General features: G+C 52.3%; 1 protein-coding gene across 1 annotated transcript in view; it reads left to right on the forward strand.

Moving 5' to 3' along the window:
• Positions 1–283: 283 nt before the first annotated feature.
• Positions 284–23,276, forward strand: part of COL27A1 (collagen type XXVII alpha 1 chain) — a 96,135-nt gene continuing 73,142 nt past the window's right edge. The window contains exon 1 of the mRNA XM_086475562.1: positions 284–380. Within this exon, the coding sequence (XP_086331688.1) occupies positions 284–380 (97 nt within the window). The remainder of the gene's footprint in view (positions 381–23,276) is intronic.

Genomic DNA, 23,276 nt, shown 5'->3' on the forward strand with positions numbered 1-23,276 from the left:
CCGGGGGGGTGGGGGGTGGGTGCTGGGGGACATTAACCCCTGCAGCACTGGGACTGGAGGAGTATGTGTTAACCCTTGCCGCGGTGCCTGTGCGGGAGCGGGCGGAGGGAAGGGGGTGCCCCCTACCCCACCCCATCCCCCCCCGCGCAGGGTGCGGGGGTCCCCGCCGCGCCGGGCGGGCCGGGGCGGAGCGGGGCGGGGGCGGGGGCGGTGGGGCCGTGCCTGCCCCGGCGGCGGCGGCGGGGCCGGGCCGGGATGCGGCGGGGCCGGGGCCGGGCGCACGATGCGCGGCGGGGCGCTGGCGCTGGCGCTGCTCTGCGCCCTCCCGCTGTGCCCGGCGGGGCTGGAGCCCCCCGAGCCGGGCTCCGGGCTGCACGCAGGTAGGAGCACACCGGGGCGGGGGGCGAGGCGGGGGGAGACCCCGGGGAGATGGGGGGGGTGGGGGGCGGCAGGCGGTCGGCTGGGGCATCCCGGGGCGGGATGCTCGGCGCGGCGGTCCCCGCTAGGATGCACTGTTAGCCCAGGGCTGCAGCCCCGGGCACGGCCGGGTGCCCGCCGGAGCGGCGGGTCCGGCCCCCGGGAGCTGCGGGGGTTCTGCGGGGCTGCGGCGGCAGTTGCCGGGGTTGGGGGGGGGGGGGGGGTGTGGAACCCCCTGGTGCCCCGACATCCCGGCCACGCTTGCTTCGAGGGGAGGGTGGCGTCCCCTGTGCTGCTGGGAGCGGGCGGGCGGTGGTGGTGGGGCTGGCAGGGAAAAGCTCTCTTGAGGGGGGGGGGTCGGTGGCAGGGCCACCCCGGAGCAGGGCACGGTGTCCCTCTCCCCGCGGGAGCAGAGCAGCCGGACTTGCCGGGGTTTGCGCCTGGCTTCTCTGATGTCTAATGTGCCATAATGGGCTTGTGTGGGCCACAGCTGAAGCTAGTCTGGTGTCTGGGGCACTGCAGCGTGACTGCCTGTCCCTCGTCTTCCCCCTCCGCGGCTGGGCACCGAGTCACTGTCCTGCAACTCGTCGTGAAACTTTTGGGAACGCTGAGTCCTGTGCCACCCGGCTGCAGGAGCCCCTGGCCGGCTCCCACCTGGGATGGGCACAGCGGGGTCCAGGCCCCTCACCCTATAAAAGGGGGCACAGGACTGGTTTGCCTCATGGAAACTCCAAGCAAGCCACTTCCAAAGTTTGGTGCATGGGGCTGGGACTTCTCACTGGGAAGTGATGGGCTGTGCGGGGACAAATACTTTAATAAAGTGACTATAAAAAGGATGATTATTTCGAAGGAAGCGCTGACTGTTTCTAAGGCACTCGTTGTCGCTGCATTTCATTGTGCTAACACATACGGGTCCCAGTCAGAGCGGGTGACGCCGTGCTCCTGTTCACTGCACAAACCTCTGCCCCAAAACATGCGTGTTTGAGTATGGCCTCAGTACAACCACATCGGTGGGAATGTGTTTCTGAGAGGGAAACCACTGATGTATCTCAGTAGATCTTCGCTCCACTTGAACCTTGGCTCGGAAACTAGGCTGGAGTGATGCAGTTCACAGCCTGGGAAACTGAGCTGTGAATTGCATTCCAGGGGCTGGACGTGGAGCAAAATTCAAGTAGGGATAAGATGCAGGGCACTGGGGTTGAACTGAGGAACCTGGGAGGTGATAACTCTGGTGAGGATATCGGGCTGTGCGGGGAGGAAGGGAGAGGGCAAAGCAGCGTGTCTGCAGCCAGTGTTTCCCTGGGCACAGCAGGGACGGGAAGAGCTGGAAGTGCCAGCTGACGGCAGCAGCACTGGGAAGCTTCATGCTCGTTGTATGTTATTTCCTTTGGGTCATGGGGCAGCCCTGAGGAGGATTTGACTGAGCATCATCCAGGTGTGTGGCTTTACCCTTTGATCACTGCTGCCCAGGCTGGTAAAGGTCAGGAGCTCAGGCAGGTTTTCAGGGTTTATTGTAGGTCCTGCCAGTGGATGGGGCACGGTCCTCCAAGCGTGTGGGTTTCTCAGGCTTTGGCATAAAACAAGACAGTTCTTGGGGTTGAGGCTCTTGTTCTTCAGCCAGTCCCTGCTGATGGTGCAGTTCTGCTCCAGGAAGGCCTGTGTAGCACAGCTGCGATAAATATCCTCAAGGAGAGGGAAGGGGAGTGAGGGCAGCTGGCTGCAGAGCTTGGCTGGCCTTCCTAACCTTGCAGCCGCGCTTGGCTTTGCAAGCTGGAGCAGTGAGCCGTGGCACCCCCACGGCTGGCCGGGTGCTTTGCACACTGAGCCTCAGTCAAGTGGGGAATAGCTGGAGCGGGGAGCGAGTGCCAGCGGAGAGCAGCTAATGACTTGAGCCGGGAGTTGGTGTTTAAAGCCGGTGGGACCCTGTTGAGGTTGCAGGTGCCCTCTGTTCCGTGCAGTGGCAGAGCAGAGGGCATGGTGTGTGGCACTTGTGGCACCTTGGGGTTGGAAGGAAATTAGAATCTATTTCTTAGATGGGTCCATTAGGAAACTGGGATCTCTAGCTTCTTTCCTCACTGCAGCTCAGTCAGGATTAGGTGATTTGTTGATGCCTCCCGGTTCTCTGCTTGGGTCGGAGTGGCAAGCGGTTGGTGTTTCTGCAGTATCGCTGTCACAGGGTGGCACCATCTCCTGCCTTGTTTCGGGTTGGAAGAGTGGTTTGCATGGCTCACACTTGGGAAACGTCAGTTTCGAAGTTCATAAGCCCCAGCTGAGGCTTTGGGTTGTAAAAGCAGGAGGTGAATCCACCTGGGAGGGAACCTTGGCTGTCGCCATGTGTTGTGTTTGTAGCTGTTACCAGAAGGATGCTTGTCGATGCTCTCAGGAGGGCCAAGGATGTCAGGAACGGGTAGGAATTGAGTCCAGCATGCTGGGAGTGGGGATCCCTGGTGTCTTGTCCTCCATGAGCACTGCTCCCTCGGAGCACACCCATGCCCTTTAAGCAAACAGCGTTTGCACTGAATCAAATCTGTCCCTTGAGCCCTAATCCACACACTACCCAGAGCAGCAAGCCGGGCTGGAAATGGCATGGGTGGTACATTGTGCGGGGCGGGCAAAGCCCCAAGTGCCTCCTTTCCAAGGCTGAATTATTGAACTTGCATCTATTTTTCATTATTTGAGCTGTAACAATTCCTGAGTGAGACCCCTCGCGGTGCTGTGGGTCTGTGATGGTGGGGGATAGGTGGCACTGGCAGCGTTTCTCTGAATTTGGGGTGCTGGGGGGTTGCACGAGCCCCGGCTGCCTCTGAGCATCCTCCCCTCCGTGTCCTCGGTGCCCAGATGTGCCAGCACCAGTGGGCACAACATGGGTGTCTCCGGGGCTTTGCTGGGCTCACCCCACCGCTCGGGGGATGCTCTGGTTAAGGAGGGGAAAGTGGGAAACCTCCTTGGTGTAGTGGGAGTCCAGCGGCTCCAAGGCTCCCGGGGGATTGCGACCCGGCCCCGCAAAACACAAAACTCCCCAAACCAACCCAGAAAAATCCCGTCTGGGAACGTGACCCAAAAATGAATGCGCACGAACAATTTGCCATTAATTAAAGCTTAGAGTCGCCCAATTAAAATCTGCTTAATTAAGGGATGCATCTGAAAATGCAACGCTCGGCTCCTGCAGATGGTATTTCTTGCTCGAGGGTTGGTGAAAGTAGTCTTTCAGGAAATTATCCTCCTGGAGGTCTGGTACTCCAAAATGTCAAATACAGCATTGTGCAGCAAGGCTCCTCGGATCTGGTGTCTTATGCTATTGTGTGCTTGTAATTACAGTGTGTATGTGGCTTTCGTAAACTCAACATCTAACTGAATGAAAATATGCAAAATCATACGTAAATTGCGATGGGTTAGGACTGTTTGTGTATGTATGGTAGCATATGTTTTATACGATAGAGGCCACATTCATGTGTGTGTATGTAAAGCTTACAGACCAATGGTAATCTTAACTAGTTTAAAGTCCAATTGCTTAAAAATCCAGAAATACCAGGTTTGGACTCTTCCTGTCATCTCCATTTGACCCTGCAGTGCATGCACATTACTATGGCATCCTCAATTAGGCAATTACATGGTAATATTCTCTAGCCCCCCCCCCCCCCCCCCCCCCGCCAAGACCCTAAATTGTGCATTTAAAGTGGCATAAATACAGGGGTCACTGCCTCTGTCCCCATCACAGAGAGCATCTGTGCAGCCTTCCCCTGTGGCTGCTTTCCCCTGTGAAGGCAGAGAATGAACGATTAGAACTTCAGGGCTTGCAGGAGTTACGAGAGCCCCCAGCCAGAGCCCGCCAGGGTACTTTTACAATGCGGCTTTCATCTCAGAAGTCCTTCGTGCACCCCTCTTAGCTGAGGTTTTCGGCACTAGAGAATGGAGAGGAGAGCCAGCCCGGCTTTGTTGTGCTTTGAGTCCATTCAAGGGGGCTGGAGGGATGGATGCGGGGCTACTGCAGGGCTGTGCTGCTTCCCGGGGGGGCACGATGGGCAGCCGGAGGGTTGGTCTGGTCTGCTCCGCTCCCCTGAGAATCAAAACCTGGAGAATTTGGTGGGGTGATTTCTGTGCTGGTCCTGAAGGAGCACATCCATTTTCCTACATGATGTGAAAGATGTCCTGTCGTGGCGTGAAGACTTGGAGCGATGGCGAAGCTGGTCTGTTCCTGGGTGGGCTGCAGTGAGCAGTTGCCCTCGCAGCTGAAAAACACCCCCCTCATCCGAAGTCCGAGTTTGCTGAGCATCAGCTGCCGGCCATTACCTGCTGGGTGAAAGAGCCCTTTTCCACCATGAAATCCTCCTGTTCCTTTGTCCAGCTATTGGGAGGAGGTGGGCAGAGGCAGGAGCCCTTGCTGCTTTCCCTTGGACAAATGCGCCTGGTACCAACGCCGTCACTTGGTAACTTCTGGTTGCTCGGTTGTATCCCCACTTGCACCAAACCCAGTGCAGTCAGGTGCCTGGTTGGTTTGGGGACACCAGCCTGGATGTGGCCCCAATTTCCTCAGATGTGTCTGGAGGAGAAGGCACTGACCTAGGACATGACACTGTATTTTGGGATGTGGTGTGTGCTGGAGGTTTTCACACCACCCCCACCGAATGCTGACATCCCACCTGCCACCGCTTTCTTCCCACGGTGACAAGAGAGACACGATGCTTATGGCAAAGCCGTAAGGGATGGGGACACTGAGGTGCAGGGACACTGCAGGGGGGTGCATGCACAGAGCTGGTCCCGCTCCTGGGGCTGCGGTATCCAGAGAGCTGCCATGATGATGCTTTTTGCTGTGGTGGTGAACTTCACCGAGCTGGAGCTGTTTGGATTGAGAAGCCTTTCTGCTATATGTCCATCTCATGCTGAATTATTTGAAAAACTTCAGCCAAAACTGTCCAGCAGTTCTCAGGATCCTTGTCTTCAGCGTGAATTTGTGTTCCTGCGAGCTGGAGGGCAGACTTGAAGTTTGGCACCATCCCCACGAGAAAGCCTTCCAGATTAGACTAAGTTATAAAAAATCTTAAACCTTTCCATGAGCAATGGGCCATGTGGATGCTCATTTCCTAAAAACTCTCTCTCCCTGACGATTTTTTTAAGTGCCCACTCTCTCTGCGCCAGCAGCTCTGGATCCTGCCCCGGGCCAGCTCCAGCACTCGGCAGCCCACGTCCCCGCACGTGCCACCGTTCACCGAGGTGCTCCTGCCTGCCCTGTGGCCAGGGATGCTAGTGCTGCTTGCACCTCTATTTTTTGCATGTAATAGGTGGAAATCATTACATTTAAATTCTAGTGTGCTGGGAAAGGGTTTCAGGAGTGAATAAGTGCTGTTCCATAGGGGAAGATTTTTCTAGAGGAGAAGTGTAATGGATAGCCTGCACGCTGCAGGTTTACAGTCACATAAACTCACCAGGGAGTTGAGCCAGATGATGCGTGCGTCGTGCCCGCGGAAAAAATAAACAGTTTGAACTGGACCGTGCACTGTTACGCCTAAACTGGTGCCTGCCCTTGTCGAAATATTGACAGAAGCCGCACTGCTGTGCCAGGCAAAGCCTGGTGCCAGCGAGCAGCTCCAACTCCCAGTGCTCAAGCCCCAGTTAAGCTGGGCTAGTTTTAGGTTTGCCTCCAGCAAGGTGGAGGGGTCCGAGGGGCAGGCACAGGGTTTGGTGGGAGAAGAAGCTTGGGGTGGCTGTCCCCACCCCTTGCTTCAGGGCAAGCTTCCAAAAGTCTCCTAATTTCTTGCAGGGGGAGCTGCCATCTGCTCCTGGTTGAGGTCCTGGCTGCGCTGCGGGGGCTGACGTAACGTCGTTCCACCCCCGGCTGAGGAAGCCAGAGCTCTTTGTGTAGGTTCAGTATGTGCTATATATACACGTAACGGTAATCTTCGCTCTCACAAGCCTTGCAGCCATTGCGGGGCCGTGGGGCTGGTGTTAAGCCTGTGTGGGCAAGGGCTGCTGGCTGCGGTACCACCGTCGGTAGCTGTGAACGGTTATGGCTCAGCCTCCGAGGAGAGGAGCCCGCGCCCCTGATCACCGCGGCGTATGGGATCGTTCATTCCTCTGGGGTTTGGTTTTGTGTGAGACTTGTTTGGGAAGGAGCACTCAGGAGCCCCTTTGGAGAGGTGTGGGCATCAGGTGACCCATGGGGACTTGCGTGTGCTGGGGGCTCGGTCCTGGTGGCCCCAGCCGGGTGCAGGCTCGGGGCTTGGCTCCACAGGGGGCAAGGAAGAAGCCCTCTGCGGGGATGCTCTGGCGTCTGGGAGGGTCAGTGCTGGTGTTGCAGCTCTTGCCCAGGCAGGTGGGGAAAGGGTCTCTCCTCGCTCCTGCCTGACAACCCCAGCAGTGTTTGGGGGACAGACGTGAGCGCAGAAACCTCATTTCCTTCAGCTAAGAAGAGAGGGGATTGCTGTTCACCCCAACCCACCATCGCATAGCAAGGTTTTTTTTAAATTTTTTTTTTTTTGTACTTCGCTCCCTATTTTTAAACAAACCAGGCTGGCAAGGCTGGGTCTGTCCCCTTCCTTCACGTCACACAGCGAGCGTGGGAGAGCTCAGCAAGAGGCTGAGCATCCTTGGCTCTGCCAGCTGCACCACGGGGTGTCGCAGCGTGGTGAGACCTGGTGCTGCCACGGGCTCCGCTTCGCCAGGGGCAGATGATGGTGTTGGCAGAGGGAAGTGCTTCCTGATTGCCAGCTGTTGCCAGCTGATGGCAAAGGGATTCCTTGTCCCGTTGTTCCTTCATTGTGCAAAGGCTTAATTCAACCTGCAGCCCCTGTGACAGGGCAGTCTGAAAAGCTTTGCTCTCTCGTGGTCATCAATTAGGGAAGAAAACCTCTCTAAGACTTTAAGCACCCTCCTCCCCTGCCTTTCCCACTCCAAGAACTCAAGAGAGCAACACAGTGACAAAAATCAGCTTCTGTTTAGTGCACATCAACCTTGACAGTGCGTCTCTGTCCCACAATGATGGCAATTAGTGCAGCACTAATTACCCACGTGGAACTTTGCCTACCTCTCCCATCCCTCCCCGCAGTGTAATTCCTGCAGGGTTGAAGGCCACCTCAGGTCACGTCACGCTGATCCCAGTGCTGCTGGGGACGAGGGTGCCCCGGCGCACGGGCGTTGGTGCTGGCTGGGTAGATGGGGGGCGTGCAGCGGGATGGAGTGACACAGCAGCCCCTCGTCCTGCGGCCGTGAGTCTCTTTGGTTCATCGGATTTGCTGCAGTGGTTTCATAGACAGGTCCCAGCGGCTCTGCAGGAAGAAGCGCCAGGATTTGCTGTGATAGTGTGGATTTCTTTTCCCTGATTTATTTTCCCTCTCCTCCCTGCCTGGGGTGCCAGCATTTCTGGGAGTGGGCAAGGAGACCCAAGGTGACATGATGGCTCTCTGGGAGCAAAGCTGCCTCCAGCACTTCCCCTTCCCTGCTCACTTCCAGCAGCCCCGATGCCCCCTGCGGGTGTTTCCCCAGGATGCAGATGCAGCGCAGCCAGTGCTGCTCATCCTGAGGTGGCTGCAGTGCATCGCCACCCAGGGTGCTCAGCAGCCTGATCCTCCCCTGCCCGTCAAATCACAGAATGGTAGAGCAACCCAGGTTGGAAGGGACCTCAAAAGATCATCTGGTCCAACCTTTTGTGGGTAACGGAGCCCAGATGAGATTGTCTAGCACCCTGTGCAATTGCGTCTTGAAAATCTCCAGCAATGGGGGCTCTACCACATCCCTGGAGGGTTTGTTCCAGTGACTGATTGTTCTTGCTGCAAAAAAATTCTTTCTTGTATCAAGGTGAAACCTGTCCTGGTGCAACTTCTACCTGTTGCCTCTTGTCTTCTCCACGTGACTCCTTGTGAAGAGAGAGCCTCCGTCCTCTTTGTAGCTGCCCTTTAAGTACTGGAATGCAGTGATGAGGTCTCCTTGTGCTTTCTACAGGGAGGATAGACCTAACCCCTTTAGTTTCTTCTTCCAGGCCAGGTTCTCCAGCCCTCTGATCATCTTCAAAGCCCCTCTCTATTTTCTGCCTCCCCTCCCACCTGCTGCTTGGTGGCCAGGGCTGGATGCCACCGCCCTCTTGCAAGCCCTCAAATTTGTCTCAATTCCTCCCCTGAAGCTCATGGGAGCTGCAATGGGGAATTCTTCCTGCAGGAGTTTTTGTTGGGGAGGGCAAACAGGGAGCTGCCTGTCCATGGGGTCCGTTCCCGGGAGGAGAGGGTAATGGGGTGGTTAATTAAGGAGGTTCCAGCCAGGGCTGGTCTGCTCAGCGTTTTGGGAGGGTTTCCGAGGCCGTTCAGCCAAGCTGTGCAGAGCACTGTGGTGGAGTAGTTGTTCTGGCTGGTTCCGAACTGCCATGGGCATCGTGTGAGCGGTAACGGCTACGCCAGAATTGCTCTTCACACAAGTGTCCTTTTTGGTGCTCACAGGTCGTCAAATCTTTCTGTCAGTGTTGCCAGTCCAAACATTTGAAGAGTTTGTCGAGGGACCTAATATTTATTTCCTGAGTATCGAGACACAGACACACACTTCTGTGCCTGTTTCCACAGGAAGCAGGTTCATAAATCCTGGTTTTAGGGCAGAAGGGAAGTTTTTGCCTATTCCCATGAGTCCCAGAACTGGGGCTCAGGGAAAGCTCCATCTATGGTGGCAGCATTCAGCAAGTGATGCACACCAACTCGCTTGAGCTGCTGTAATTTTATGGAATAACCGAGCGCGTTAATTACTTCACCAAGCAGTTAATTTGCACAAGACTTTCTCAGAAGCTTAACACTGGTGTTAGCACAAATACCGTTAACATCACATCATCCTTCCCAGAGCAGGTCCATCCTTGGATGCTTCTCCTCCAGGTCCCTCTCAGGATCTGCGATGAGAAGCAAAAAGTGATTGCCCCTTTCCAGACACATATGGTTTTCTTTTTAGGCTTACCAAGCTCTGCCTCCTTCTCTTTTTTTTTTTTTTTTTTGTTTTTTAAGAAAGGGAAGGTGTTAGTTAATGGCCTTGAGCTGCACCAGGGGAGGTTCAGACTGGATATTAGGAAGAATTTCTTCACTGAAAGGGCTGTCAGGCATTGGAACAGCCTGCCCAGGGAGGGGGTGGAGTGACCATCCCCGGAGGTGTTTAAGAGTCGGGTAGATGTTGTACTTAGGGACATGGTTTAGTGGTGTTGGTAGAGCTGGGACAAAGGTTGGACTCGGTGATCTTGAAGGTCTCTTGCAACCGAAACTGTTCTATGATTCTATGCAGACCGTGCGGCTTTGCAGGTCCCCAGGCAGAGGGAGGCAGCTGGGGCTTTCTAGAGGCACGATGCCCTTTGGGATGTGGGCTGTCCCTGAAAATTGGAAAGGCGCTTGCCCTGGGCTGTATCTGAAAAAAAGGCTGTGCTGATCCAAGTGTGTATGGCATCCCCCGGGGCAACTCGGCCTGCGAGGGCAGCGCTGCTCTTCTATTATTTTATTTTTTGACAGTCAAGTTCTTCGTAAATTAGTTCATTATTTGAAAGATGGGAGTGATTAGTAAACAACTTGGCAGAAAACAGAGATATGTTGGGAAGGGAATCTAGCCCCAAACATCAGAGCTAGCTGGAAACAGTTCCCTCCATGTCTTTCCAGTGTGTTTTCAACACAAAAATGCACTTTCTGCAGTTGAGATGCTGAGATTTTTCTACACAAAAATTTCCCTTAGAAAAATATGTAGCTTTTCCACTGAGAAAACAGAAATAGAATATTTCACTGCAGGCCAGTTCAACGCCAGTAAAACCACTTCCACCTTGGGGAAGTCCCTGTGCAGCCCAGGTGGTTATCAAATCACCTCCTTAGGGGCTGTCTTGCCCCGCTCTGCTTCTCCCTCTCTATCCTGGTCAAGCAGGGGGAACAGGGAGGAGGGTGGGTCCATTAATCCCAGGAACAAATACAGCCCCACAAGGCGATGAAGGTCAATGCTGAGCTCCCTGCAAATGAAATATGACGGTCCATTTCCACAGATCTCATTCAAATTGTTTCACTTGGGAAGAATGTCAGAACTTCTCTGTTATGCAAAAATGCCTCAGTGAACTGCCTGGCTATTTTAAAACAACCCCTTTATTTTTTTTGCCAGTAGGTTTTCTCTGCTCTTAGACAAGACGGATGGGGCAGGGGAATTTCGGTGTGTGAACACAACCGGGCATCAAGGCAAGGGAGGAAATGCTGGCATCTCCCCTAGGCTGGGATTTCTGACGTTCACTGTTGAGCATCAGGAGCTCGTGCCAGGCTGGGGAGGGCTGAGCCTTCGCTGGTCCCAGCTCCCCCAGAGGGTGAGCTTTGAAATATCTCTGCAGCCACTTGCATGAGGTGCTTCCCATACTTCCCCGGCCAGTCTCGCAGGGCAGCAAAGAGCCAATGTGCAGATTTGGTGCTGGCGATGAGCAGGGGCAACGCGTCTCATGGAAAGGAAGGGCCAAACCTCCTGTAGTTGGTGTAACTCACACTTCTGGCACCGCTTTGGGGCGTTAACGTGGGTGCTTTTCCCAGAGGCTGGGCATTTGCCGTTCAATGGCACAGTAACCTTCCTGCCACCAAAAAAATAGGGGCAGGAGGTGCTGCTGCTGAGAGTAGAGTCATGGGGGGAGGCTGAAGCACGTTCCCATGGGGCGTAAGCCCATTCCCAGGGTGGTGTGAATCTTTGTGTGCGAATGTAGCCCTTTTTTCCTGCTCTAAGGAGTCCCATAATGTGCATTGATGTTCACTGGAGAGCTCTGCTGGGCGGTGGGGACCCAGCACCGGGGATGGGACATGCTGCTGCTGCAATGCCTGGTGTTCCTTGCTGTGTTTAATGACTCCACATGGCAGGTGTGCAGAGTTCATCCCCTGCTAAACCTGCTGTGGGGAAATTATAGGGGTTGGGCACAGGTCAAACAGATTTAGCCCAGGGTAAACAGCCCATTTCTTTTTTTGCTTTCACCAGAGTGCAAATGAAGGTCGATTATTTTTTTTTAAATTTTTGGTCTTTTAAAATCATTCAAACAGCAGTTGCTATTTTCTTTAAGGAAAAAAATAATCCTGCAGAAAGTTAATTAACTTTTATTTGCTGAAAGCTGACTACCCTTACAACTAGCATTATGCAGAGATATGCTTCCCTACTGGCAGAAGATGGATGTATTCTAAGTTGGTACATTTAGATAAGACGTAAAACATTTCCATCGGGACTTGGAAAAGTAGAAGTGGGAAGGTAGTATATTGCAGAGACATCTTAAAGCACTTCAGTCCCAAACTCATCCATGACAGATGCAGGGATAATCTCTCCTGCTGCTACACTGCAGGCAGCTGTGGAGGAGGAGGCAGCCGTGGAGGAGGACGCAGCTGATGCTTTTCGCAGGAGCCAGTCCCAAGGGTGTAGAGCTGACAGTGATAACCAGGAGAGCATGGGGGGGCTGGGGGGAGGATGGTTTAGTGCAGAGAAGAGCCTGGGATCTTTCACACCAGCTCATCTGGATGGTTTTGGTGGGAGAAGCTAGTTCAGTATCCTTGCCTTTTTTTTTGGGATGGGGAAAGGTCTGATTGCTAGATGCCCTGTGCCTCGACTTGGGGAGCACCTGGGAGAAGGTGGCTGGGGACGAGCTAAGGACCGAGCAGATCCCGAGCGCTCTCCCCATGCAAGAGGTCGCTGGTGGAGGGGCTCCACGTGTGTGATGGTGAGTCCTGGGAAATGAAATGTCCGTAGCCTTTGAAGTCAGGCCTGAACCGGGAAGCAGTGGGACCAGGTGGCCGTGGCACTGAGCAGGGATGGGGCTCCCTGGTTTTTCGCTCTGCCATGGCCCCGCACAGGCTGCTGTGCTCCTCTGCCCGTGGTTCCCATCTAAAGCAGGGTGTGATGCTAGACAGATGCATGCTGTCACTCTTCCTGTAATGGCTCCGAGCTGACATCTCTTTGCGAGACAAAACGCAACCAGGCAGTAGATTATGTCCCATTAGCTCCTCACTTCCTCTCTCTCTCTCTTTTTAAAACCTGCTAGACATGATGTTTTGAAGAAGCGCTGTTATTTTAACAGCTCGCTCTGTCTTATGCTTCTCCATTCCCTCTCTCCCTTCCCCGGTGAGTGCCAATGTTTATGCCATTGCAGTTTCAGCAGAGCGTTCTGGATTGCAGTGGAGAAAAGCGGGAGCTGATGGGCTTGCCTGGGGCAGATCCCACCAGCTGGGGAAAAAAGCCACGTGGCAGTGCAAGAGCTGAGGGTGATGTGACTCCATGAAAGGTATAAATCAGAAGAGATATTTGAAGTAATCCCAGGCATGAAAATCATGGAGTGGTAGGGCAAGGAAAGGGGGCGAGGAGAATTTATTGGGATATTCTGTGTGTACAGCACCACACAGAACCCAGACTTGTGTTTTGGGGCAGTTATATGCCTCTTCACTAATGATTAAGTGTGTGTATTCTTAAGGTTGAGTATGAGTACATGCTACAGGTTAAGTATGGCTGTTCAGCGTGGAAGAGGTAAATTTTATTATTACTTTTTCTTCTTTCCTGCTGCTAAGCCTTTGTTTCTAAGCCACATTTTCAATGACAGCTTCCACTGGGAGTGGGATTAAAGAGGCAGGTTAAATGAGTTGCCATCCAATGAAGGCATCTGCCGCGCAGGAGTGAAACCTTTAGGTTGACAGAGTTGCATTATTAATAGTTTTCTGAAGTCCTTGAATGGATTAATTAAACAGCTGGGTTTTGCCTGTGGAAATGCTGGTCTTTGTTTTGGCAGGCAGGGATGCACCAGGGCTGAGTGAGATGTTCTGTAATGAGAGCTATTAAAAGGTCGTTAGGGATGCAGAGGGGTTTTGAAGTTGGATTTCACTTTCTAGCAGGAAGCTTTGCGTGAGAAGATTTTAAACAACTCCTGTGCTTCCCACCACCACCACTTACTGAAGCACTGCGAACGTTTTAATTTTGAGGGTGGAAAACTGAAAGATTTGGGTGAGAAGGAGACAGAGGACCTAGTCTCCATTGTGCCACATGATCCTCCTTACCCTGGCCAGTGACTAAAGGACACGGGGTGCAGAGTTTAAAGTGAGCTGCAGAGAAAGAGGGAGAAAGAGAGAAAACCAGTGGATGCACACACTGTACATAGAGTTCAAGCAACTTAAAGAACAGCTTTTTGGCTGGATGGCCTTGCTGTCCTACATCACTTGGACACTGCTGCCCGCATCCAGCCAGCTCCTCAGTGCCTCTCTGATGTTTTCCCCACGGGTTCTCTAACAGAGATTTGAACACAGCCAGCACCGCGGCACAGAGATGCTTTGTGATGTGGCTATTGGAGATTTTGCAGGAACTCAGTAGCTGCAATCAGCTGATTGCGGGGTCTTGCTTTCTTCCAGGGCAGGGCAGTTGGTGTAGGGACCTTCACTCCTAGCAGCACGGGAAGAGGTTTGTTTTCATTTCATAAAGATCGTGTTTCTGCCTTGTGGCCACAGACTAAACCCAGGCAACCAACCCTCGAGCTCCCTACCACAACCTAAATGAAAAATTGCACAATTTGTTCCTGTTTCATGTCAATAACTGCAAGGTTTTTTGTACTCATCTGGGGGGAGACAAGGGCCTGAGTTCCTCGCACAGGAGTGTTTGAGCGAGACTTCAGCCTGGGCCAGGTTGCAGGTCCTGTGCTGAGCCCTCCCATGCTTCATAGGCAGCAAAAAAAGGCAGCTGGATATTACCCCCAGCCGTCCTGTGCTGTGCTCCGTTGCAGGGATAGATGCATTGCAGGGACAAAAGCAAAGCAGGTCACAGCTGCCTCAGACCTGCTCCTGGGGCTGGCACAGAGGAGAAAAGTGCTCCTTCCCATTGGGAAATGCATGAGGGTGAGCATGTATGTAATCCCCCCAAGCCGTAGTTCACGGCCAGGTGCTTTCTGGTGGCCATAGAGTTTGCCCCAGCTCTGGGGCTGAAGTCGGGTTCGATGGCTGTCAGTCAGATGCTGCCATTGCCAAGGGGGTCAGCGCTTTCCCCTGCTCCCTCAGGCTGGACGAACAGTGGGGGTTCCCAGGCTGGCTGCCCACCCCGACCTGCTCCCAGCCCCCAGGGACAGCCGCTTACCCTGGGTTGCTGGGGATGAACCAAAGTGTTGCCCGTCTCCCCGTGTGCCTGCGGCTCATGGGAAGCGAAAGCCATTCTGCTCGGACTGGGCAGGTCATGCAAAACCACATGCCATGCTTTAATGGTGGAGGTCCACGATGTTTCCCTCCTTTGCAGGGTGAGCCTGCAAAAACTTCTTTTGGTGAGTCTTTCTGAGGAGGAGATCAGGCGCCTGCCCAGGGCAGGCAATTTTCTGAATCCTTATTAATGGGTTCATTTTATAATTCCTTGCTTGTGGTTTTCCTCTCCAAATCAGTGGACTTTCGGGAATCCTATACCTTGTGCAGTAAAAGTGCTGTTAATTTTCTTCCACAGCTCTCCTAGTTTTAATTGTAACCTCCCACGTTAGCTGTAACAACCCCTATGTTGATTGTATATATTATTTAATTCGCTGCTGGCTTATCTCAAGGTTGGGTTGTGGTAGAGTTTCAGTTGCTGTGAGGACTTGAAATCCAGATGAGATGTTTTTACTAAAGAGAAAGATGTTTTTCCAAATTCGGCCACAGATGTTGGTCTTAAAGTAGGAATTAAGCTGGAGATCTCCTTTGGCATATACTTTGTAGGATACCAGATCACACTGGATTTTTTCTCTGGCTTGAAAATACGTAATAGGAGCAGATCCCATGCTCAGTGACCAGTCTTGTACCATTTAATGGATGCTGATTGAGCAAAAGTGACCCAAAATTAAATTAAAGCAGCAAAAATGCTGTGTCTCAGTGTTTATCCCAGGCACGCTTGCTTTAGAAGGCAGCACTTAGAAGTAGTATTCTTGGTTCTTGTGGTTTAATGATTTAGCTTTTATATTTTTCTGTCTTAAATATATAAGGCAGTCACAGTTCTGGGTGGGCAGGCTGTGACTGTGCCCCAGAAGCACTACTGGTGTTAGCGAGGTAGTTGCTGGCTGCTCTCTGCAAGAGCTGGGCTGATGAGAAATCAAGTTTTATGGATGTTGAGCTGTAGCAAGTCTGTTTAACTTCACATGCAGCTGCAGGAGGTGTAGAGGAGGTGTGTCACCCACATCCAGGAGTGGGAGATTGTCATAGCAGAATTCACATTGGAAGAGACTTCTCTTCCACGGACCACGGAGTGGAGCCCCTGCTCGAAGCAAGTCCGTCTAGATCCAGGCCATGGAAAGGGCCACCTGGAGATGACCGCTGCTGGGTGACCGTTTTCCTGTGGAGGCAAGAGTGGCATTTCCAAAACTGCTCCTTTTGTGTCTGGGCTCTTACTTCTGATACGTGCAGTCTGGTTTAGTTTAACTTGGTCTTGAGCCTTGGAAAGAAGTGCCTGGGGTTACGTCAGAGGCTGCAGCTTTCTCCTTTCAAGTACAAGGAGCCAACTGATACTCGAACGGGCAAGGGGAAGGGGCGACAGGGCTGACACACTCCAGGAGGTCCCAGGGTATGGAGGGAGGTCCAAGCCTTGTCAATGAGGGAATTGCAACTCCCAAAGCAGCATTTCGTTCCCACAAAGAAGGGAAGGGGGAAGAGGGGGAACATCGATAGCTGGAGGCTGATCCTAAACTGGGTGGTTGCAGCTCTCTCGGACACATTAAAGTGATGCAGGAAGGAGCATCCCAGGCTGTCCCGGCATGTCGTGCTGCTTTGCTCCTCCCCACCCTTCATTTCAGCTGAGGGACCCACATGCCTTGCAGCTTCCTGCCTCTCCTGAGCCAAACATGTGCAAACGTGACCGTGAATCCCACCCTGGATGGTTTTTACACACAGAGGCTGGTATTTCCTCCCAGCTCCCTCTCCCCCTGCATGGCCCCTTCACAAAGAATGGAGTCAGGCACCGCTTGCGACCTTGACCTCTGAACCTCTCCTCCCCTCCTCCCAAGATGTGAAGCATCTGGCAGGCATGTGCTGCCTGGCTGCTTGGTGGGGCTGGTGGAGTTGCAGTGAGGTTACACAGGCTGTGGCTTGTCTCCAGGCCCCCTTGCCCCGCTCAGCCCTTTAGGGATGTGTTTGCTCTGAAGCCCCAGAGTGGTGCCTGCTCCTGGCATGGTGGCTGGTAGTGGGGACACCCTGCCTCTGAAAGTGATCCCCAAGAAGGGGGGGTGGCCTGTGCATCCTTCCTCCTTTCCCATTGCTCGGGAAACATTTCCTCCAGTGAAAGGGTTTGGTGGCTGCATTGGAAGTTATCAAGGATTTGACTGTCACAGGACAAGGAGTGATACAGAGTGACTCTAGCCTATGAAAAGCGAGCCAGATCTCCTCTTGGTTCCTGTGTACTCCTGGCTCCCAGCCAGGGAGCTCAATGGGAGCTCTTTTTAGAGGCCATTTTGAAGAAGGGAACCAGCTAGTTCTGGTTAATCCCTTCCTGATGCCTCCAGCAGCCATGAAGTTGTGTGGTCTGAGCTTCAGACCAACACAAAGATACCCAGATGTCTTGTACCCTGGGCGTGATGTGGTCCTCTTCTGCCAATGCAGGGAGAAGGGGAAAAGAAGTTTCCCCCCTTCCATGGGTGGTTCTAGGGTGTTGGGTATGATTCACCCATCCACAGATCCAGGAGGTCCTCAAGCTGCTTCCCATGGCCAGTGCTGGCAGCCAAGGCACCCCTGCGCTTTGCAGCACGGCAGCGGTGAGGCAGCGGCAGTGCTTTGGGCAGGGAGAGGTTGGATCACGATCCCAGCAATTGCTGTGAGCCGGGGGGGTCTCCCCAGGGCGGTTCCTCACCCAGAACCACTCTCTGGAGATGTCTCTGCACGGGAAGGCGATGCATTTCTCTCTAGTTCACTGCAGATGTGAGTTCCCACATCTTGCATCTGTGGGGCCTACCTGTGAGTGTGTTTGCTACTGTCAGAGAGGAGGTCTTGGGAGTGGGCAGGAGTGAGCGGACACTGGCCCGAGGGCTGCTGCAGGGCTGGCCAGACCAACCTGGTCGTAGTGTTGTGGGGAGATGGGAGCTTTCATCCACTGGGATCTGGTGGATGGACAACAGCTTCCTCCTGGGGGTGGAGATGGGCTGGATGGTTTTCTGGATAGGATAATAAACTCCTGGCTTAAAAGAAAAAAAAACAAAGATGAAGTTTTAAAAGAATAAATTAAAAAACCCCACCTCTGAACATTGCATTCAACTTTTTGTGCTAGAACCGTTAGCAGTTAGGTTTTCCAAGCTTTTCTCTATAGCCGTGAAGCTCAGGAAGGTTAATTGAAGAGAGATTCAGAGCTGTTAATGAGTCCAGCAGCTGGAGTATTAAGTCTTTGTCTGCATCAGCAAGTAGCGTGCTCTACCAAAAGCAGATCTGCAGAGCAGCAGGTCCAAGGCTTCTGTACCCACTCTATACAGGCTCTGTCGTTTTTACCTTGGACTGGTCTTGGGTTTTCAGTCCACAGTATACTCTCCATGTTGGAGAGCATTAAATGTCCTCCACAGCATTTCTTCTGGCTTAGTGTCACCAGAAAGGTGTCTGTTTGTGCGGTCCAAGACTGCTCTGCAGCGTAAGCTAACGCACAGCAAGTGGGGACGGGTGGGGCGTTCACCCTGAAATGCATTCCTGATCCTAATTAAAATAACTTGTGTGGGGTTTTTTTTTTTATTTGCTATGTCTATTTTCCCCCTTCAGAAACAGTTTGCAGAAGCATGTTGTGAACACGTCTCTGCTGCAGCTCGGTAGAGTACGGACTAGTGCTGTCCCAAGGGATCCCTTTTCAGCCTTCCTCTCTGAAGGAGATAGGAAGCGTGGGTGTCCTCGCTGCACATTTGTGTCTTTAAAGAGGTGCAAGGATGGCAGAGCTAATTTTCAAGCAACCTCTCATAATCTGCATTAAGGTTTGCTCCCGACTGGTGAATCTTAAATGACAGAGAGGCCCCTGGGCTCCCTCCCGTGTGTGACTGTGACTCACGGTGCGGTGGCAGACGTGCTCTGGCTTGTAGGCGTGCTCCGTGCTTGTGGAGTACATGTGCAGCACACACACGTCTCCCTGAGCAGTGGAATAACTCCTTCGCTCAAACCTGGCTGCAGCATCGCGGTGTCCTCTCGGCTGGTGCTGGCCGTGGGGAGCCCCATCCCCAGGCTGAGCCACCCCGAGCACTCCCCCAGGGTCTCTGCACCCAGTAAGATGCGAGAAAATGAACCCTGCTCCTTTTCAGAGCACACAGTTGCCTTTTCCCTGCTTTAATATCCCTGAATGTCTTTTTGTTTTCACTTTTATATTCCTTTCAGTTTTTTTCCTGGAATTCCCACAGGCCCAGGCGAAGCAGGCAGGGGATGCTGATTGGAAACAGAGGACTGGAAGTAACGGAGATAAATGGCCTGATAAAACAGCCAGAGCCTGGCTGATGTGTAGAACTAGCGTGGGACTGTCCTTGCCCCTTCTTCCCTGCTCGGAGAGGGCTTGAGCCAACCAGCAACCAGCCACTCCTATTAATTGCTCCTCTTTTTTTTTTTTTTTTTTTTTTTTCCCTTTTTTTCCTCTCTTTCTTAATACCAGTGTGCAAACACTGCTGCAAAGAGCAGGGGTTAATGCAGCTCAAGCCCTGGCTAGTAAGTAGCCTGAAGAAGACCCCTCTATTTGATGGGGTTGTGCACGGTGAGGTCTTGGCCCATTGCTGTTCCTTTAAACCCCTGCCTTGTATAGGAGAGTTGACTGCCAAGAAGAAAGGGAACAGGCATCAAGGTTTTCCACAGCATAAAGCGATGCATGTTGCTCTGCTTGGATAAATGAGCAGGTTTTTCTTCGTATCTCAAACCTGAAAGTGGGTTAAGTGTGTAGGAGAGCAGTTGTCTTTTTTGAAGCCTGTAACACCACAGTTGCCGTATCAAAGACAGGACAAGAACTGCTTGCTCAAAGCACGGTGCAACAATCAGGAGATCGCCAACATCTCCGGGTGATGGTCACTGTTGCGTTTGAAGCGATGCGCTGGATTTGTTGCTTTTGTAGCTCCTTCCAGAGTCGAGCAGAGCAAAGCTTCATCTGTAACTCCTCAAGGACACCCACACCCCAGCCAGGGTTTCTCTTTAGCTTGATGAGCTTGCTGCTGAACACCATGACATGGGCTCCCCAGACCTCAACCAGGACTGGCAGTCGTGTCTCCTTCCCCATGCCCTTCCTCTGCGGTTATCTGTAGAAAAGTAACTGCTCGATGCTCCTCCAGGAGGGATTCGCTTCCATAGAGCCCAGCACTGGCCAATCCCTTCTCCAGTGACAGCCCAGCTCTTGTAGGTACCGACTGCATCGCGCCACTCTGTCATAGCTGTATGCAGCTGTCTCACTGTGCCTTAAGGCAGTGATGGCAGGAGGGTAGGACAGGCTCTTGAAATGCAGGAATCCAGTATTTTAGGGAGAAGAGGTGTTTGATCCTGGTTGTCCCAGACTTTAAGGCAGTGTCCTGGTCCCTGGGCTGTGGCAGGGAGGGAATGGCTCCATTGACTTTGTAGGTCTGTGATTTGGCTCTGTGTTTTCCAGATTTTATTGTGAATGAATATAAATAAGTATTTAGGTCTAAGCTGATTCCTTAAAGTATTTATTTTGCTGGAGGTTTCATGGCAAAGGGATAGCAGTTCAAGCTGTTTCCATGTTTTATATTATTTTTTTTGTTTGCTTCACTTCCAAACTAGAAGAAAAGAAGGAAAGTCACTTCTTTGTGTAGCCCTGCTGCTCACAGAGCACTGAAGTGTGCTGCAAAGCTTGGAAGCACTGCTGCAAGCCCAGCGCGAGAGCCTGCTGCGGTGATCTCTAGGACATTTAATCCGATGACTTGAAAACAAACTCACCCCAGTTAGTTTGGAGGAGCCCTGCGAGAGTGGTGCTCACAGCAATCTGCCACCGTTGCTCGGTGAATAAATCTAGCAGGTATTGCGGGAGTTAGACAGGAAAGTAATGTTCTTTGCCCTTAGGAAATACAGGTGTGGAGAGTGAGAGCAATCGTCCTGCAGTGTCTGCAGCACACCAGCCTCAGAGAAGTATTTCTTGTACCTTTGCAGAGTTGCTGCTTATTAGCGATATTTCTGGGAGAGCCTAGAGGAGCAGAGCTGTGCTGTGGCAGGGGGTTGTCCATGTCTAAGGAGCTCACAAGTGAGATGTGGAGAGGATTTTTGGAAGTGTAGGAGTTTTATGTCCGGTGGGATCACAGTTTCTTAAATCCTCTCCTCCCTTGGGACCATGCTCTCTGCAAAGGCACTCTTGTCTGATGCTTTGGCTGCTTGTGCCTGTGCTGGACATGTGTTCTGGGGAGATCTGGGCTTCCTCTGCGCATACCTGGGAAGAAAAAGTGGTGGAGCCTAGGGTTAGGAAAGGGGGGGTTACCTTTCCCGAGTCAGCTGCGGCCACTGGCCGTTGACACGGACCCTCCCTGGCCCGGGAGGTGCAAAGGCGTAGGGGTTTGCCTGTCCCACAGGGATGCTGTGGGGGTGCCTGCAGGTGTCCTGCCAGCTTCTCCACGCAGTGCCTTGATGGATGTGCCAGTGTAGACGGGGCCAGCAGGCTGCCCTGACCAGCCCCGTTCCAGCAACAAACCTTGTCCCTCCCTATCTACCTTCCTCACCCTGCTCCAGTTTTCCCACAGAGGCCGGTCCATATTGGCTGAGACCTTGAGCTTCACTGCTGCCAGCTCCATGTTGCTGAGGATGGACATTTCTTCAGCTGCTTGCGAAACCCAGACCCTTTGGGAGGGTCACTCCCAGGAACCATGTAAACCCCCCTGATCTGCAATTCATTGTGACTATCTTACTCACTGGCAGGAAGATGCAAGGCCAGGTGGCAAGCTGGGAACGTTTTAATGTCTTGGAAAGAGAAACCTTGAAACCTTCCTCCAGAAGGGTTTCTCCCACTGTGATATTGGATACAGTGTACAGCTTAAAAAATGACTCCTAGCACTTTTGGAGCGCTATGTGATAGATTGTTATAGTTTAGTGAACCCTTCTTTTACAGTCTGGGAGGTTAGCTCATGGGTCTAGCTTTTCTTCTTTTTAATCATTACACAAAGGTGTCGGGGCAGTAGTGTAATGCACTGCTCACTTCAGTGAAGCTGGAGAGATACCAGGGTGCGTTATGACTGAAGCTCATAGTAGAGACTAGAGGAGTTCTGGTGCCTTCCATCCTGTGTCTGTCCGTAAGATGGTAATTTGAGTGGTCCTCTTCACCGCTCCAGAGTACGTTGCACTAGAGGTGATTTGCAAGTGAGGTGGAATAGAGATGTAGGGAAGTATTTGCCACAGAGGTTATTAGATGTGGTACTGAGGCACTAAACCAGAAGATATGTCTACACAGAGGAAGACTAGACTTGGGGATGTTCTTCAGGCTGACTGCTTCCAGGAAAAGGAACAGTGAAGTTGAGGGAGGGTGGGCGTGGGGATCTGCTTTATGAACCTCGATGGACTTGGTGGAGCCTGAAGCTGAGCTGCTGGTAGAGTGACCTAGTGCATGTGGTGAGAAAGGGGGTGGATGGAGCAGGGCTTGTGAAACTGGATCTAACCAGGTAAATAATTTCCAACCGGGAAGTGGGAGTGAAATTCAGAACCGTTAAATCAGTTGGTTTTCCTGTGTTTTGCAAAGAAAGCTCTTTTTTTTTTTTTTTTTTTTTTTTTTTTTGAAATGTCCTGACATCTCGGGGGTTTAAAAACAAAATTTCATTTTCAGTTTCAAAACAGCTGTCTGTGTTTCAGTTAATTGACATTAACCTGCACTGAATAAAAGAAAGTAAGAAAGAGGTAACTCATCCACAGATAAAGATGAAACCCTTCATTTCTAGGCTGATTCAAAATGACTCATTTTCATCCTTTTTTTTTTTTTACTCAAATATTGGGGAAGTTTTCTGTTTAACACCTATTTCTTTCCAGCAATTTCGTTTGACCCTAAGACTTCCCCCACATCCCAAATCCAGCATTTTCTCAGTGTCTCTGTTCAGAGAAGTGGTGCATCTCTAACGAATGTGTTTTCCCCCGCTCAAAGGCAGCGGGAGGAATGAAGAGCACATTTTTTTGCAAGGCAGATACATCCCTGCTGTTAAAACAAGACTTGTCAGCTCTGTGTCTCGGGCTCTCCCAAAATCTGCACTCTTATCTGAGACGGGCTGTGCAGAGGCAGTGTGCATGGGTGAGCGTGTGTGAGCTCTGCCTTTCTCAGCTTTACTTGTGCTGAATAATAAAGCTTGAAAACCCGGTTTTGGTAGTGGAAAAGAGAGATTTTCCTCTGGGTTCTTCTGTATAAGAAGCTGTTTTTCTCCCTGGGAAATCCTCTATGTTAGTAAAGAAATGGAGAGAAAGGAAAACTTATTTGAGCTAGGAAGTGATTGTTAGTGGGTAGGGTGCCCCAATGCAGCCTTAGAAGTAGAAGATGCAGGAGTGAGCATGAACCAGCCTTTGGACAGGATGCTTTTCACGGGGGGAGGAAGATTTTGAACCCTGGGGAGAAAACAAGGCTGGAGATCTCCACATCCAGCAACGAGCTTTTGCATAAAGGCTGACCATTTTAAAGGTTGACCTGTGCCTGTGTGCTGAGCATGTCCCCCTTGGGACCTCATCCATAAATGAAGTTGCAGGAGGCTTCTTCAGTCCCAGTGAAGCATCATCCATGCCCATCCTCACCCAGGGTTGCCGCCTGTAGAAGCCCAGGATCCAGCCATGGCGAGGCAGGGCTCAGCCTTGGGATGTGGGGGAGCCGTGGTGGATGAATGTCTGCCAAGGGAGCTCCGTGAGGGTCAGCTCCTCCCTGGGGAGTGGTAAAGTGGTGCCTCCAGCACAGTTTGGTGTTTGGCAGCTTCTCTACACATGAAGGAAATCCTGGTTTATGTTTAGTTGCTTGGAGCCTCCTGAGCTGTGGTTCAA

This window comes from Leptosomus discolor, chromosome 19 (genome assembly GCF_034619465.1).
Source record: "Leptosomus discolor isolate bLepDis1 chromosome 19, bLepDis1.hap2, whole genome shotgun sequence".
Lineage (NCBI taxonomy): Eukaryota > Metazoa > Chordata > Aves > Leptosomiformes > Leptosomidae > Leptosomus > Leptosomus discolor.